Source organism: Aedes aegypti, chromosome 1, assembly GCF_002204515.2.
Source record: "Aedes aegypti strain LVP_AGWG chromosome 1, AaegL5.0 Primary Assembly, whole genome shotgun sequence".
Lineage (NCBI taxonomy): Eukaryota > Metazoa > Arthropoda > Insecta > Diptera > Culicidae > Aedes > Aedes aegypti.
Genome location: NC_035107.1, coordinates 71856366 through 71872216, shown reverse-complemented (window position 1 = coordinate 71872216; position 15851 = coordinate 71856366). Strand labels below are relative to the sequence as shown.

The 15851-nt window shown below is 35.9% G+C and overlaps 1 protein-coding gene and 1 long non-coding RNA gene across 2 annotated transcripts; both read left to right on the top strand.

The window, feature by feature from the left end:
- Positions 1–747: 747 nt before the first annotated feature.
- On the top strand, positions 748–2182 carry LOC110675185. The gene is made up of 3 exons (XR_002499299.1): positions 748–1143; positions 1271–2094; positions 2168–2182. It is a non-coding gene; the product is annotated as an uncharacterized LOC110675185 (long non-coding RNA).
- An 11459-nt stretch (positions 2183–13641) lies between these two features.
- Positions 13642–15169, top strand: LOC5569566 (cytochrome c oxidase subunit 7A, mitochondrial). The gene is made up of 3 exons (XM_001658579.2): positions 13642–13811; positions 13959–14075; positions 14627–15169. The coding sequence occupies exons 1-3, from the start codon at positions 13800–13802 to the stop codon at positions 14768–14770; spliced, it is 273 nt and encodes a 90-aa protein (XP_001658629.1). The 5' UTR covers positions 13642–13799; the 3' UTR covers positions 14771–15169.
- The last annotated feature ends 682 nt before the right edge of the window (positions 15170–15851 follow it).

Below are 15851 nucleotides of genomic sequence, written 5' to 3'. Positions count from 1 at the left end.
CAATCATTTCGTCGCTCTCGGAGTTGCATTGGGCGATTTTGGATCGGATTCGTAGATTTAAATGAGATTTTTGGGATAATTTTAGATTTTTTCGATTATTGTCATTTTGCTAAGAAAACCGTGTACAAAATCAGTAAAAATGTGTGAGTCTTCCGAAAATGGATCAAAACGATAATAATGAATGATGAATTCGATAAACTGAAAATAATCTGTAAATAATTTGAACAATTAAATAAATGTGCGTGTAAGTAGGTGAAATTTAAACGAAATTGATTAGAGTCGCGCCCCTCGGTAATGGGTGATATAAATAAAAAACATTGAACTTTACTACATGTAGCATCTAGTCAAAAACAAAATCCACAAAGTTTACTACACTTTTGGTATGAATAAAAAACTTTTCGACATGTAGTACTTACTACTTTCGAACATGAGCGGTGACTGAAGCTGCACGTTAAGAAATTTCCATTCAGAAAGCAGAGTGATTCTGCACGTAAAGAACAATCTATTCAGAGTGACGCTTAAAATTAATACAATCACGCATATGAAGGAAATGCATGGAATCTAATCGATTAAGCGACAATTGGGTCCTAAAATTTTTAATAAAATCTTGGTTTTATTTAACAACGCGAAAGAGCATGTTACTTCAAGTACTTTAGCATTTTTTCCCGCTCAAATAACGGCTATATCATGTTTAAACTTTAAATTTAAAATTAGGTCGTATGAATAAAACCGAGTACTTGCTCATACTCAACCCGACTTGAGAAAAGTAAAGTCTCTGAGCATTTACTCAAAACCGTATGAATAAAACGGTACTTTGCTCAGAGTAAGTTCGAATTTCGAACTTAGCTTTTACTCTGTCAAAATTTTTGTTTTTGTTTTGGCTATCCGATTTTTGCGCAGCAGCCAACAGTTCCTTTGAAGATCTCAAGCATAAATTTTGCTTGAGAAAGAAATCAACCGCCTGTGCCGGCTTCTGATGAACTCACACACCCCGGCGAAGCTATTCAATCACGTCTGCCGGGAATAAGTCAGTGAGCGCAAGAAACTGCAACCATCGTGTGCCGCCTGCAAAGACTGCATTTGATACATGAAGGATGTTGCTGCAGTTTTTCTCATGTGACGGCTGCCGGTTCGTCCACAAAGGTAAGTGATTTGCACTTTTGTTGAAATGAATTTTCTTTATTAGAGAGACTTTCAGCCCTTGGCTGGTTCGTCTCTAGATGCACTTTTGTTATTCTGCAAATAATTTATTCGTATCCCTCGCAAACAGATCTTACCAATCAAACGGTGACCGTACCCTCCCAGAACAAGCTAAATTCCACTGAACGATAACGTCGAGCTTAGTTCCTGTAGGGTCGATATGTAACAGCACCAGGATTATCGTAAGAATGAAGTTAAACCGGCAGCATCTTCATTAACAACCAACCAGCATTAGCAGCATCAGCAACAAAAGGAAATTGCATTGAATCCAACACGTCTGTGTGTTATATGTTAATTCAAGATGCCACAGGTGACCGGATTGGCACTAGTGAATGAGAAACTATAGGACTAGGGAAGTGCATCGTAGTTAACGCAGGCATTGGAAACAAGATTGAAATTTAAAGAAATAAACGTCGTTACGAAAATTAACCGTATGTTCGTCAACATTTTTCACCAGCTGATATCTATTGGTTTTGCCCAAAACCCACCACAGATTTTGTAAGAATCTGCCAAAATCTGCTTCTTCTTTCGTAACACGTAACATCATCCTACCAGTAAAGATGAGTAAGAGCCTACTTTTGGTGAGGACTTTCTTTACCAACTGACCAATTTATCATGTGTATATCGTGTGGCTGGTACGAAGATACTCTATGCCCTGGAAAGTAAAGAAAAATGCCAACCCGGTAGGATTTGAAACCACGACCCTCATCTTGAAGTTGCTGAATAGCTGCGAATTTAATGCTACGACTATCTGGCCCTTATCCGCCAAAATCCGTATGGAATATCCTTAAAAGACCTGATCAGATAAACTGCTAGTTATCTCAAAATAATCTAATTCATAATATTTTGAAGAATTCGTCTTAAAACAGAAAGATCTTCATAAAAAATCCAAGAGTAAGTATTCTCCACAAATTTCGTCCGATATTCAGCAAATGATTCTTCAAATAATTCAACAATATTTTTTTAGAAGGCCTTCCTTAGAATCCGAACCGCCAGCAGCTTCTAACCTAAGTTGTCTTTCAACAGTTAAACAATTTAATTCGTTCGCTTACAATTCAACTTATCATTTTGAATTACTTGAACAAATATGATGTTTATTTTACATCAACGCTGCAGCAGATGTTGATAAATAAATGTAAAATTCGCCAAATTGAAGTTTCGAAGTTTGTTCAATAAATTTCATCACAAAAGCTTCGGCTTATTCTTTTAGAATATTTTCGCTGAAGTTTCAGTTTTGTAATATTTTACAATGTATTCCTTAAATCTAACAAAATTATGTTAGCACGTCATTTTTACGAGAGTTGTGGAGAAATGGTAATTATTAAATAATAAAAAAACGCAAAATATGTATATTCATTATTATTTTACAATTTTTTTTGTGACGTTTTTTTATGTTGATGCATGCAATACTCAAATCTATCGATTTTTTAGTTGCATATCAATCGCTAGCATCTGTAATATGAAATCCGTCTCTGACAAAGTAAGGGATCATTTACAAATTGGCTAATTTACTAAAGATGTTAATAAATAATGAAGGAATTCTTTGCGGATTGCTAATTTGAGCTTGGATGAAAAACTAAATGAAAACTTTGGATTTATTCCCTAAAAAGTTTCTGAAGGTAAACCCTAAACCATTTGAAAAATCAAGATTTTGTTGAACATCTAGAGAAATACTTGGAAGAATCTCTGAAGGATTTTTTGTGTTATTTGTGGTCAGTGTTGTCTCAGCTTCGATTCCAAACCTTGCGTCAATTTTATATGCCGAGTTTATCGAAATCCAAATTGGTATTTCAAGACATATATCATCAGGTTCTCGAATTTTCTTTCGAGCTCGTTCGTACACCGGCTTGCAGAATTTGAAAATTATTTACCACAATTCAAATTGGGAGAAAGCTTGTATTTCGCCAATCATGACTATTTAAGTTCCTAAAGTGCAGTCCATTAAACACGTAAGGGTTGGTTTTATGAGAGGAGGGGGGTTTGGGAGTTATTACGCGTCATACAAATTGTTTTTAACTTTCATACAAATATATTACGATGGGGAGAGAACCCTCCAAAATTGTCTTACGTAGTGAATATTGGTCAACAGCCAAAAACATCACGCGATTCACATTGCTGTAGGTGCGCAGTTGTCTGTCGTAGTGCCTGGCCTTATAAAATCCGACTAACTGAATTCTGCCAACGTCCGCAACGATCGAAAACCATAAATTCATAATGATGCTGATTACATGCATCTTATTGCAATTTTCAATTCAATTTTCATACTAAACTTTTGAACTGAGCATGGTCAGTAGGTGACTCAGAATTTTCTGAGCATTTACTCAGCTTTTACCACTTTATTCATACGAATTCGGATGTTCGAAAAGTAAATGCTCAAATGCTCAGTTTTATCATACCAACTTGAGTAAATGCTCAAGAAAATAATTTGACAGGTGGATTTGAGTAAAGTAAAAGCTTTTGCTCAGTTTATTCATACGACCTATTGTGTCCATAAATGAACCTTGACACTTGAGATCATGTTTGACGTTCACTTAGTCGACAAAAACACCACAGGGGTTTTAGTTTTAACACTGGGATTGTTCCTATCTGACATTTCGGAAGGGACACGGAAAACAAAATACACCCAAAATTTGAGTTTAAGCCAAGGGGTGTGACAAAATCTAAAAAAACATACAAAAATGTTTTTTGGACTTAAACCAACACTGAGAACAGCGTTGCGGTTGAAAATACTATATCAGAGGGTTAAATTAAATACACAACGCCACTTGATTTGTGCAGACTAAATTCGCATTTATTTCGAACAGTTTGTATTTTCAATTTTACCATGGCACCATTCCGACAGTAAAAATGACTATATCATGGTTAAAAACTTGCAGCAGGCCAGAATCGAACCGAGGATCTGGCGATTGTCAAGCGCGGACGCTTACCGCTCGGCTAGCGATGCAGTTGGATTGAGATGGAACAAAACACAAATAAAATGCGTCCATCATAGCTCAATCTGGGTTGGAATAGTGAATTTAAAAACTTGTTCATGGTTCTCATTACTGCAACGCTTGTTTCAGTGAACGGAAAACATTAGAAAATTGAGTAAACATGTATTTTTGGCCTAAACTTAAGCGTTTGGCACTAAAATCGGGACAGGGCTTTAGGACCCTATTTGCACACAATCATGAAGGTGCTGTAATTTGACAATATTTGTAGTGTAATTTTGCGATTAGTCTGGTATTCTCTTTATGTCTATGATTTTATGATGATGGTACATCAAAGAATTTTCTGGGTGGTTTTCGGTCTTCGCCAACGCCAATTTTTATTTTTTTTTGATATCAGCTTAACATCTATGAGGAGATCTAGAGATTACAGCTATCAAATTAGGAACCACATATTTTCTAGCAACAGTACTGAGATTCTAGTGAGATTGCGGTAGAATTTTGATGCTCCCCGTTTGTGTTCTTAACAGTATGTTGAATTTCGGAAGTTCTAAGTGTTTCTGTGATATTCTCGTTATTTTGGTGGGGTTTCTGATAGTATCCTTGGAATTTCTAGAACATAGAATGTAGAGATTTTTATGGGAATTGTTGTGATTCCATTGGTAGTCGTTAGAATTCAATGAGGATCTCCCCTAAAACACCTGGGTTATCTTTGAAATAATTAAAATTCTTATCGATTTCACAAAAAATCCCATTGAAATCTTTAAAATATTTACCGACATTCAAAAGGTTTATATTGAAGTTTTGCTTTGAAATTCCAATGGAACTGGAACATCCCTATCGGAATCCCAAAGTTCCTACAGGAATTCCGGAATTCCAAAGGAAATCTGAGAGTCTGAGATGTCAGTATTTACACGCAAAATTCAGAATTACATTATAAATATATGAATTCCTACCAACATCCTAAAATTCCTAGAAAATAACATAATTATCGTAATGCCAGAATTCACACGGATACAGTCAACTTTCGTTCGTTAAACTAAACCTGTGGCCCACTTAGTGAAAGACTTTCACTAATCGGGCTGAGTTTCGAGCTGTCAAATAACATAGAACAAAAGAAAAACAGAGCTACCAACATTGATAAATTGCGTCTTATGTCAGAAAATGACGTTTGCCTTCGTTTTAGGTGGGCTATAGCCCAACTAACGGGAGCCCAATTAAAACGTAGCCCACTTAAAGATAGTGCAACGAACGAAATTCGACTGTATTACAAATTGCTACTGCCGGTAATCATACCGGAATCTCAGCATTGGCGGGGCGAATGTTTTCGTAACCTCAAAATTCCTAAGCAAAACTTAAAATACCTTCCGAAATATCAAAACTTATATCGTTTTCTCATGATTTTTACTCAAAAGTAAATTATTCCATTCAATTCTGCAATCTCAAAGCATGTGTAGCAACCTCTGAAGCTAACTACCAGTAGCTTAGTAATAAATGCCAGAGTGGATCTGTTTACAGGCACTCTAGTAAATGCTACCTTTATTCATAGCAATGCGTTGTTTGTAGTATGTTCGAAAGGTGTAGAAGGGAAAATGACACAAACATGTTCCACTCGTGTTCCACATACAGCGTTTACTACCGAGAATGTACACTCTGAGCAACGTATTTTGACAGCTACTAAAGGTACGCTGCATTTTTGTCTATCTTACACGAAAACACTCACACAGATAAAATAGTTATAAAAATCCATCAGATTTGTACTGAAATCGGCATATAAATTCAATTAATTCAATTGGTTTGTTTAGAAGTATTCATTTTTTTACATATCATAATTCTACGTCAAAAATTGAGCCAGAATCCGAAATTTCATAATTTTTCGTGCCCTGGAACTATTTTTTAAATAAATTTGAAGTTAGTATGGAAATCGCTTTTGAATCATTGCTCGGCAAATGTTACTGCGGGACGAGCTGTTATTATGTCCATTGAAATCTCATTGAGTCTACAGATTTAAACCTTCATTAATCACGTTATCAAAATTATGATATTGAAGCGCTTTCAAATTGTATTATACTTAGACAAATGTACTCTTTCGATCAAGCTACGAAAACTTTTTCAGTGCCAGTTTTCACCGGTTTGGAACTAGAAAATTGTCATGTTCCGACATGCAAATTATATTCCAAGAAACCTAAAACAGAACCATGTAAACCGGTTATTTTCCATAGAGTTCCAACGATCAATGTGCAGAGAAACTGGTGGCTAACATTTTTGAGCTAAAACGTGAAAACAAATCACCCTCATTCTTGTTTACGGCGTATCCAACTTTCGATCGAATCCTATACGTTCGAATCCACGGCCCACTTGATTTTGCTGGCGTAAACGAGAATGCAAAACGGTTTTCGATCGAAAGAGCATTCGAACGTAAGCAAGAAGAGGGGTGAATACCACGAATCTTTTCGTATGCATAAGCATAAGCATAAGCATAAGCATTGATGACCGTACAATACCACGAATCTTTTCGTATGTTCCAAGAACTTCCGAGAATCAGATAGCAGGACTATAGCGGAAGAAAATAAAAAAAATCCTGATGTAAGTTTTGAATAACTATCGAAAGTTAAATTATACTGAACAATAAACAACAAGTAAATGCAACTTGCGTTATTTATTATATTATACCTATCTAAAATATCGAAAGGGTCTATCGAAAATCTTCCAAAAACACTGATGTAAAGCTTGAAACTTTTCAGTATCGACCTTAATGTCACTCTCACTCCTTTGTATTTGGGCCTTTCATGTGTCTTTGCCAGGACGTTCGGTCGAATTTCCCAAATTATATCAGATTCAACTGCTGCATTCCGTACAATAAGGCCTTTCTATGTACATATAGTAAATATATTCTTGTATATAAATTAAAAAAAATAACTTGCACTGTTAGTTATTTCTGAGGGAGGTAATGGGTTGTGATGAGAAACATGAAAAATACTCCTCATAAATAGAACAAATGCATTAAATGACCTCCCAATCGGATATGTAATAAATTATTCTGCTAAGTTATCGATATTTTGTTATCCTAAATACCTAAATTTACTTAAATTGCATTAAAGTATAACAAATGCCATACAAATCCGGAAAAAGTTCATAACTATCTACTAATACTAATGCACAGTCGTGAATAGCATACCTTCTATAGCTGTCAATATACTTAGCACTCTGAGAACAATTTAAACTAAACAGTTTAAATGTCACACTAAATCACTATCCACCTGGTTGGGTCTAGGCCTCGTTTAGCATCCGACAAAACGAGCCTAGTATAACTCTAAGCTACCGAGTTCTCGTATAAGAAAGCAGTATAATCACGTAGTTTAGCCGAGGGGCGCGACTCTAATCAATTTCGTTTAAATTTCACCTACTTACACGCACATTTATTTAATTGTTCAAATTATTTACAGATTATTTTCAGTTTATCGAATTCATCATTCATTATTATCGTTTTGATCCATTTTCGGAAGACTCACACATTTTTACTGATTTTGTACACGGTTTTCTTAGCAAAATGACAATAATCGAAAAAATCTAAAATTATCCCAAAAATCTCATTTAAATCTACGAATCCGATCCAAAATCGCCCAATGCAACTCTGAGAGCGACGAAATGATTGACAGTTCTTCAACACAAGTAAATAAATACTAGCGGCCGCCTGTCTGTCTCTCTCTCTTAAATGTTTCCCTTTGCGAAACATTTAAAAACAATCCTTAAGTATTTTATCAAAGCTCAGCTTCAAAGGAATAAAAATCAGAATTGTGGCCAGCATGGCTTCCTCACTGAGCCTTGCCGGCATATTGTTCAACCCCATTCTATCAGCAAATTCCGGACAACAAGCACAAGCAGTGCGATAGGAGGAAAGTACATCGGAATATCAGAGCTTATTTCAACAACAGTTACTGGAGAGAGAATGGGTGATATGAATAAAAAACTTTGAACTTTACTACATGTAGCATCTACTCAAAAACAAAATCCACAAAGTTTACTACACTTTTGGTATGAATAAAAAACTTTTCGAACATGTAGTACTTACTACTTTCGAACATGAGCAGTGACTGAAGCTGCACGTTAAGAAATTTCCATTCAGAGTGCAGAGTGATTCTGCACGTAAAGAATAATCTATTCAGAGAGACGCTTAAAATTAATACAATCATGCATATGAAAAAAATGCATGGAATCTAATCGATTACGCGACAATTTGCACAAATCATGAAGGTGCTGTTATTTGACAAGATTTGTAGTGTAATTTTGCGATTAGTCTGGTATTCTCTCTATGACTATGATTTTATGATGATGGTACATCAAAGAATTTTCTGGGAGGTTTTCGGCCTTCGCCAACGCCGATGATTTTTTAAATACTAGCTTAAAATGAAGAGATCTTGAGATTACAGCTATCAAATTTGGAACCACATATTTTCTAGCACCAGTACTGAGATTCTGGTGAAATTGCGGTAGAATTTTGATGCTCCTCGCGTGTTTTCTTAACAGCATGTTGAATTCCGATGTTCTAAGTGTTTCTGTGATATTCTCGTTATTCTGGTGGGGTTTCTGATAGTATCCTTGGAATGTCTAGAACTTAGAATGTAGAGATTTTTATGAGAATTGTAGTGATTCCATTGGTAGTCGTTAGAATTCAATGAGGATCTCCCCTAAAACACCAGGGTTCCCTTTGAAATTAATAAAATTCTTAACGATTCCACAAAAAATCCCATTGAAATCTATAAAATATTTACCGACATTCAAAACGTTTATATTAAAGCTTTACTTTGAAATTCCAACGGAACTTGAGATCAACGGAATCTTAAAGGTTTTTACAATAATTACAAAGATTGATTTTCGGAATCACAAATATTCACACAATAATTCGCAGGAATCCCACCGCAATCTCATAGATTCTTACAGAAATACCGTCTCGAAGATACCCACAGAATTCCAAGAGATTAATATTAGAATCCCACCCCAAATCTAGAGTTTTTACCAGATTCCTAATATTTCCGCAATATTCCTAGAATGGTATTTAAATTTTCAGAATTATCATAAAAAATCCGACATCCCTATCGGAATCTCAAAGTTCCTACAGGAATTCCGGAATTCAAAAGGAAATCTGATATGTCAGAATTTACACGTAAAATTCAGAATTACTTTATCAATATCTGAATTCCTACCGACATCCTAAAATTCCTAGAAAATAACATAATTATCGTAATGCCAGAATTCACACGGATATTACAAATTGCTACTGCCGGTAATCTTACCGGAATCTCAGAATTGGCGGAGCGAAAGTTTTCGTAACCTCAGATTTCCTTCACTGAGGCAAAAAAACTTAATAATTTCTTAAGGAATAATTATGATTTGGCGCCACAACGATTATTGTTGAAATTTGTAAGTTTTACTTATGATTTTGGTGAAGAATTTCAGTAATTAATTTCATAAGTCAATCAATGAAATTCGGTATTAAACGCAATGGTATTAACTCTAATCGTTTTATCAATCGATAATGTTGTTCGCCTTTTATTTCAGGCGTGCACCAAAATTGACATGTTTTGATAACATGTGATCTGTTTACGATTAACTTGTAGCCAAGATCGAAAGCGGAGTAGTTCTTCTAGCGATGTCTATGATAAATATTTCAAGTAATTGTTGATAAAGAATTCAAAGCTCTCACTTATGAAACTTATGATCCCATTTTCGAAATGTTTAAGCGTTCAATGAAACCAGAACTTGGCTGGTTCATAAGTCTTGATTTATGGAAAACCTAAGTATTTTTGCCTCAGTGTTTGCAAAACTCAAAATACCTTCCGATATATCAAAACTCATATCGTTTTCCCATGATTTTTACTCAAAAATAAATTATTCCATTCAATTCCGCAAACTCAAAGCATGTGTAGCAACCTCTAAAGCTAACTTCCAGTAGCTTTGTAGTAAATGCTACCTTTATTCATAGCAATGCGTTGTTTGTAGTATGTTCGAAAGGTGCCCGGATAAAAACGTATCATTCAGTGAATGGAATAAACCATTAATGTACAATATAACGTATTGGATACAATACAGTGTATTGTAATTGAATGTCGAAGTTTGGATATACAATTCAAAAACAATATAATATGTTGTAACAGAACGTTGTATTGTTTTTAATTGGTTTTATACCTTACAATTTTGGTCAAATTCCTATTTTCGCGTAAAACAACTGTTGCTTTTTTCTATGTAGCTTTGCTGAAAGAAATAAACAAAACAAGTTCAAAAAGCAAGAAATGTTGGGTGGAAAATATTCAAAAAGTCAAAATAAGTAGTTTTTTAGAAGTCACTTGACATTAGCTGACATGCAACCTTGATACAGTTTGTTGAATTGTTTTTGTATTGTACAACAATACACGAATTGCTTATCAAGACAATACATGAACAATATATCATATTGTGTTTTCAAAATATTTGTATGAGAAAATATCTATATTTGTATTGTTACGATACTTAACCACCCATACATTATATTGCAAAAATCTCATATACCATACAGTGAACTGTTGAAAACAATATATTGTACTGTAATTGTATTGTCATTTCACAAAACACTGTATTGTATTTCCAATATATTGAATGGTACTGTTTCAATACGTTATATTGTTTTTGTATTGTATTTTTTATCCGGGTGTAGAAAGGAAAATGACACAAACATGTTCCACTCGTGTTCCACATATAGCGTTTACTACCGAGAATGTAGTAAACTCAACTTTACTACATTTTATTCATACGGCCCATTGGGTGATATGAATAAAAAACGTTGAACTTTACTACATGTAGCATCTACTCAAAAACAAAATCCACAAAGTTTACTACACTTTTGGTATGAATAAAAAACTTTTCGAACATGTAGTACTTACTACTTTCGAACATGAGCAGTGACTGAAGCTGCACGTTAAGAAATTTCCATTCAGAGTGCAGAGTGATTCTACACGTAAATCTATTACAATCTATTCAGAGTGACGCTTAAAATTAATATTTACAATCATGCATATGAAGGAAATGCATGGAATCTAATCGATTACGCGACAATTTGCACAAAATCATGAAGGTGCTGTAATTTGACAAGTTTTGTAGTGTAATTTTACGATAAGTCTGGTATTCTCTTTATGTTCATGATTTTATGATGATGGTACATCAAAGAATTTTCTGAGTGGTTTTCGGTCTTCGCCAACGCCAATGATTGATGATTTTTTTTTTAAATATTAGCTTAACATCTATGAAGTCATCTTGAGACTACAGCTATCAAATTAGGAACCACATATTTTCTAGCACCAGTACTGAGAATTCTGGTGAAATTGCGGTAGAATTTTGATGCTCCTCATGTGTTTTCTTAACAGCATGTTGAATTCCGGAAGTTCTAAGTGTTTCTGTGATATTCTCGTAATTTTGGTGGGGTTTCTGATAGTATCCTTGGAATTTCTAGAACTTAGTATGTACAGATTTTTATGGGATAGTAGTCCCATTGGTAGTCGTTAAAATTCAATGAGGATCTCCCCTAAAACACCAGGGTTCCCCTTGAAATTATTTAAAAAAATCCAATTAAAATCTATAAAATATTTACCGACATTCAAAAGGTTTATATTGAAGCTTGCTATTTGCTTTGAAATTCCAACGGAACTGGAGACCAACGGAATCTTAAAAACCTTTAATATATTTACAATAATTACAAAGATTAATTTTCAGAATATTCACATAATAATGCGCAGGAATCCCACCGGAATCTCATAGATTCTAACAGAAATACCGTCTCAAAGATACCCACAGAATTCAAAGAGATTAATAACCGGAATCCCATTCCCACCCCAATTATAGAGTTTTAACAGATTTCTAATATTTCCGCAATATTCCTAGAGTGGCTTTTAAAATTCCAGAATTATCATTAAAAATCCAACATCCCTATTGAAATACCAAAGTTCCTACAGGAATTCCGGAGTTCCAAAGGAAATCTGAGAATCTGAGATGTTAGAATTTACACGTAAAATTCAGAATTACATTATAAATTTCTGAATTCCTACCGACATCCTAAAATTCCTAGGAAATATCATAATTCTCGTAATGCCAGAATTCACACGGATATTACAAATTGCTACTGCCGGTAAACTTACCGGAATCTCAGAATTGGCGGGGCGAATGTTTTCGTAACCTCAGAATTCCTAAGCAAAACTCAAAATACCTTCCGAAATATCAAAACTCATATCGTTTTCCCATGATTTTTTACTCAAAAGTAAATTATTCCAACCAATTCCGCAATCTCAAAGCATGTGTAGCAACCTCTGAAGCTAACTACCAGTAGCTTTGTAGTAAATGCTACCTTTATTCATAGCAATGCGTTGTTTGTAGTATGTTCGAAAGGTGTAGAAAGGAAAATGACACAAACATGTTCCACTCGTGTTCCACATATAGCGTTTACTACCGAGAATGTAGTAAACTCAACTTTACTACATTTTATTCATACGGCCCAATGTTACCTAATCAATCCTGAAACGGCACGCAATGTTAAATTGAAAATACATCTACTGCGGATAATCGCGTTTATGATCAAAAGTTCCTATCTTCAAACAAAAGTGAACAAGACTACAAAGCATATATATTTACCAAAATATCAGAGAAAGTCCTGCAACCAGTAAATTGCGCTGATCTCCCCAGGCCCCCAAATCGCATTTTTGTGTATAGTGATGAAAAAAAATCATGGAAGATAATTGCATCAAATTACCAGTTTTTGAATAAAAAATACTTCAGCTAATTTACGAAAATACATCACTACATTGTTATAAAGATATATTGATTTTCAATCCCAGTCCTACTAACTTATTCCATTACATTTTTGCACCAACCATAAGTCCTGGAAAATGCTCGAGCGATATTATTTTATTTATCCAATTCGGAGTATGTTTGAGACTCTGTCTAGCTCAAGAGTTTCCCTGGTCGTCTGAGGGTTCCCTTTAAGAATTATGTACATTGTTTTGTTCAAGTACTGAAAGAAATGAAAACCAAATTGAGATGGATAAAACAATATTGAAGCTATTTGCTACGATATTTTTCTCTTACCATTGAAATAAATAACCTGAGAAAGATGAATAGTAAACTTCTTTTGAATTTTTTGCTGCTTCCTGCTTTGCCATCAAAAATTACCATCCCGACCACAATCTAGTTATTTAAAAAATATTGTCGCGCGCCCACCAAATCGGAACGCGCGTGTGGGACACGCGACGTGTGACTCGTTCCCGACATAACTGTCATAATGACATATGTGGCGCTGCATTCTTACGATGTTTATGAACACAGCGCACTACTCAAATATTAGTCGCGACGCTTGGAGATTGAGAAAAAATTATATTAAAAAAAATGTTTGTCCTTATTTCTGTTGGACCCATAATACTTCAACAGAACTTCTGGCATCACTTCCGGAATTATGAAAATCAATTTTGACATTTTGACCCCGTTGCGCATATTTTGACGTTTCTGCCTGGAACTGTCACAATTTTCTCCATCTTCGGCAGCTGCTCGAATTTCATATTTTCGCTTTGGCACACGCAAGGTGAAGAAAAAAGTTTGCCATCCGAATCTTCCGGATTATTTGCTCCGTTGAATCCACTGCTAACTCCCGTCATCATGAGCGCAAGGGTGAGTATTCGGATTGTTGGTGAAATGCTGGATTTCCGAAGGAATTTGGTGCGAAAACTGTCAGGAATGACCAGCATCGGTTAACCTCACATTACGTAATTTTGGGGATCACTTTAGCTTACCGCCGCACCTCTACTTTTTTTTCAGAACATTGCCCGTCTGGCCGTGCAGACCACCCGCCAGTTCTCCAAGACCCCGGCCGCTTCGTCCGGAGAGGTCGCCGAAGGCTACAAGCAGCTGAAGCACATCCAGGCTAAGTTCCAGGTGAGTAGTTCCTCTTACTTTTGGTACCTACAGTGACTCAAACTCATATTCGTACAGTTCATTGTCATCAAGTTGGTAAAAAAAACCTATTAAAATGATATCTCGCATAACTTATGATCTCACCCTAAAAGCCATGGGTAACCGAGTGTTTCTGGGGGTATTCCTTTGCTGAGTGGTTTAGAGCCCGTGCCTACAGAGCAAAGCCATGTTAAAGGTGTATAGATTCGATTCCCGGTCGGTCCAGGATCTTTTCGTAATAGAAATTTCCTTGACTTCTCTGGGCACAGAGTATCATCGTACCTGCCACACGATATACGAATGTGAAAATGGCAAAATTGGCAAAGAAAGCTCAGTGGAACTGTGAAAGTGCTCATTGAATACTAAGCTGAGAAGCAGGCTATGTCTTAGTGAGGACGTAATTCCAAGAAGAAGTAGAATATGAAGTAATATCATTTGAATGTTTTTACCAACTTGATGTGGAAGCCTGTACAAATAGGGGTTTGAGTCAAATGATTGAAAACTGCTTAACTAAAACGCTTTCCTTTTTCCAGAAACCCGATGGCAAGCCTGTGCACCTGAAGGGAGGCCCAGTGGATCAAGTGCTGTTCATGACGACCAGCGTGCTCTGTGTGGTCGGTTTGCTTGGAATCGGTAAACTGATCTACGAGCTGAGCTACCCCAAGCAGGAGGAATAAGCCGTCCTTGTCATTGGAAGTCGGCCGCCTATAGTTATACGCTAAGTCCTGAAAGTTACATCCGAAAAAGTTAGTCAAAATTGTCTCAAAACCGGCATTTAATTGCCCCCCTTACGAGTGACCCTCCTTTCAGGGGGCGTCGCTTAGCTGAATTGGATTTCTATAGTGAAAGATGATTGGATCGATACGGGATTGTATCGTGGGGAGGGTTTCCGTTTTTCCCCCTCTCGCCACGATTCCAACGGATAATTCCATTTTAAATGCAGTTATGTGTGTTCACCCCTTGTACCCCTGATCTGTGTAAATCCTATCACCGGAACGACGTGTGCGTATTTAACCCTGTGCATTTAAATGACCACACGGCAAATAAATGGTTGTTTTGAACAATGTGGCCAAGAACCGGCGTTGCTGTCTGCATTATGTCCGAAAAGCACCTTCTTAGGTTTAAACTGAGAGCTGAAAGTGAATTGTGGCTGCTCAGTCAAGGATGAAGGCTCAATTGGTGAGCTCGTTTCATGCTTATATTTCAAATCTGTAAAATGAGTATGACAGCACATTTATTCGTTACAACGGTGGGACGTAAATATAATTTTTCAACAAACTATGAATGATCCGTCACTGTGATTGTCGGCACAAACTCTTATACATAAATTATTTGTTTTATGGTAGAAGCTCCGGTTTTGGTCATACGCCAGTTGTAGCCATAGGAGATTATACACCGTTTTACATAGCCAATCAGCATGAAACCTTTTGTGTTCAGTAGATCACATTCACATGATAGAGCTACATTCATTTACTCGTCCAAGTTGGCTCAAAACATAAGAAAAACAACTTATTTTCCTTATAATTTTAACTCCCATACACCTTATTTGGCCAGGGCACTCCTTATTTGGCCACTCTCATGAGAAATTAATGCGATTGATCAATTCAGGAACCGAAGATAAATCTCTGGTCAAAACTGGTTCCATTGGCCTATATTGACCAACGGGATTTTCAAAGCGAAAAAATGGTCGTAGCTCAGTTTTGATATTTTACACACAATATGGATTGAAAGCTTGCATTTGACATATTTGTAGTATAA

Coding starts and splice junctions, on each gene's coding strand:
- LOC5569566 (XM_001658579.2), top strand. Junction 14,076..14,626: donor ACATCCAGGCTAAGTTCCAG/GTGAGTAGTTCC, acceptor TCCTTTTTCCAG/AAACCCGATGGCAAGCCTGT.